The 1,901-nt window shown below is 40.4% G+C and overlaps 1 protein-coding gene across 1 annotated transcript; it reads left to right on the top strand.

Moving 5' to 3' along the window:
* The first annotated feature begins 29 nt into the window (after positions 1-29).
* Positions 30-764, top strand: LOC123965353 (N-lysine methyltransferase KMT5A-A-like). The gene has a single exon (XM_046041903.1). It carries the CDS (start codon positions 30-32, stop codon positions 741-743), a length of 714 nt encoding a protein of 237 aa, XP_045897859.1. The 3' UTR covers positions 744-764.
* The last annotated feature ends 1,137 nt before the right edge of the window (positions 765-1,901 follow it).

Genomic DNA, 1,901 nt, shown 5'->3' with positions numbered 1-1,901 from the left:
GTGTTCCTCCCACTCAGGAGGAGTCAAAAATGAAGGGATATGAGGAGGGGCGCATCTTCTACCACAAGTGGAGGGACATGCAGAGGAAACTCAGGATCGATTACATCCTTATGGACTACCCACATCGAAAGCCTTCAGAAGCAAGGGTGAGGTACAAGATGCAAAGGGAAGGATGGACTTGCAATGCCCCCAAGGTGGAGGAAATTTTGGAAGTCTGGAAAAGTAAGGGGGGGTCTGTCCTCGCAGACCCAAACATCATGCAGTCAGTCCTGGACCAGAAGTGGAAGGGCCTGGCCATTACAGACCTGGGACCACCAAAGGGAAAAGGCGTGGTGGCAACGATGCCGTTCCAGGTTGGAGATGTAGTATGCGACTACCACGGGGAGCTGGTCACAGAGGCAGAGGGAAGGCAGAGGCAAAGTCAGGTACCAGATGGCACTGACATGTACTTCTTCTATTTTAAAAGCCACAATGGCACAAAGATGTGCCTGGACGCGCAGAAATTCCCCTGCTTCTGTCACCCCGACATTGACACTTTTGGCAGGAGGATAAACCACTCGGGCAAGAACTTTAATGTCAAGCCAGTTCGCTTTGCGTTGCCTTTTTCTGGAGGACTCAGGGATATCATGATCTTTGTTGCCACTAGAAACGTGACAGTAAAAGAGGAGCTCACGTGGGACTATGGTGTCAGACAGTCATCCTTTGGAGGAGAGGGCCGAAATCTGGAATGGCTGAACGAGTAGTAGATAGATCAGAAGCTTGTAAAATTTATTTGGGTTAAAGAGTTCATGCTGTATCATAGTTTGACAAAATAAAAACTAAAATGTTTATATCTGAAGACAAAAACATGTAAAAGAAAAAATAAAACTTTAAGTGAATGTTGGAAATTGGTCTTTTAAAAATAATAATGTTTGTTTTTGTTGACTGAATTTGTCCATCCAGAGCCCCCTGGATAAAACTGTTTGTAATAAAAAACTAAAATGTTTATATCTTAAGACAAAAACATGTAAAAGAAAAAATAAAACTTTAAGTGAATGTTGGAAATTGGTCTTTTTGATTTAAAAAATAAGAATGTTTGTTTTTGTTCACTGAATTTGTCCATCCAGAGCCCCCTGGATAAAATTGTTTCTTTTTCAAACTACGCATGCATTCTGTGTGAGCTATTGCAGGGGGATATTTTGTAAATGTATTCAGTCACCCTAGTAATAAGAGGACAAGGGATTCCGACCCACTGACAGATTATTAACAATGAGCTAGAGTTAAAGTAAAATTCAAGTGGACGTGATGCTACAAGATTATTCAGCACAGCACAATTTTACTTGCATCAACTGACAACAACTGTAAGATTTACATTTTCTTACTGCTCTCCCTGCATAAATGTAGTCAGATTTTTAGAAGAAAACACTGTGCCTGTAAAGCAGGGTAATATTTACTGGTCAATGTTACAATCATTAAAAAGCACAAAGCCTCAAAGTAGTATTACACATGTACAGTGGGTACGGAAAGTATTCAGACCCCTTTAAATTTTTCACTCTTTGTTTCATTGCAGCCATTTTCCAAAAATCAAAAAAGTTCATTTTATTTCTCAGTAATGTACACTCAGCACCCCATCTTGACAGAAAAAACAGAAATGTAGAAATTTTTACAAATTTATTAAAAAAGAAAAACTGAAATATCACATGGTCATAAGTGTTCAGACCCTTTGCTCAGTATTTAGTAGAAGCACCCTTTTGATCTAATACAGCCATGAGTCGTTTTGGGAAGTTTTTCACATCTGGATTTGGGTATCCTCTGCCATTCCTCCTTGCAGATCCTCTCCAGTTCTGTCAGGTTGGATGGTAAACGTTGGTGGACAGCCATTTTCAGGTCTCTCCAGAGATGCTCAATTGGGTTTAAGTCAG

Source organism: Micropterus dolomieu, unplaced genomic scaffold, assembly GCF_021292245.1.
Source record: "Micropterus dolomieu isolate WLL.071019.BEF.003 ecotype Adirondacks unplaced genomic scaffold, ASM2129224v1 contig_9385, whole genome shotgun sequence".
In the NCBI taxonomy this organism is placed as follows: Eukaryota; Metazoa; Chordata; class Actinopteri; order Centrarchiformes; family Centrarchidae; genus Micropterus; species Micropterus dolomieu.
The sequence above is the reverse complement of the archived record's forward strand: the minus strand, read 5'-3'. Positions and strand labels throughout refer to the sequence as shown.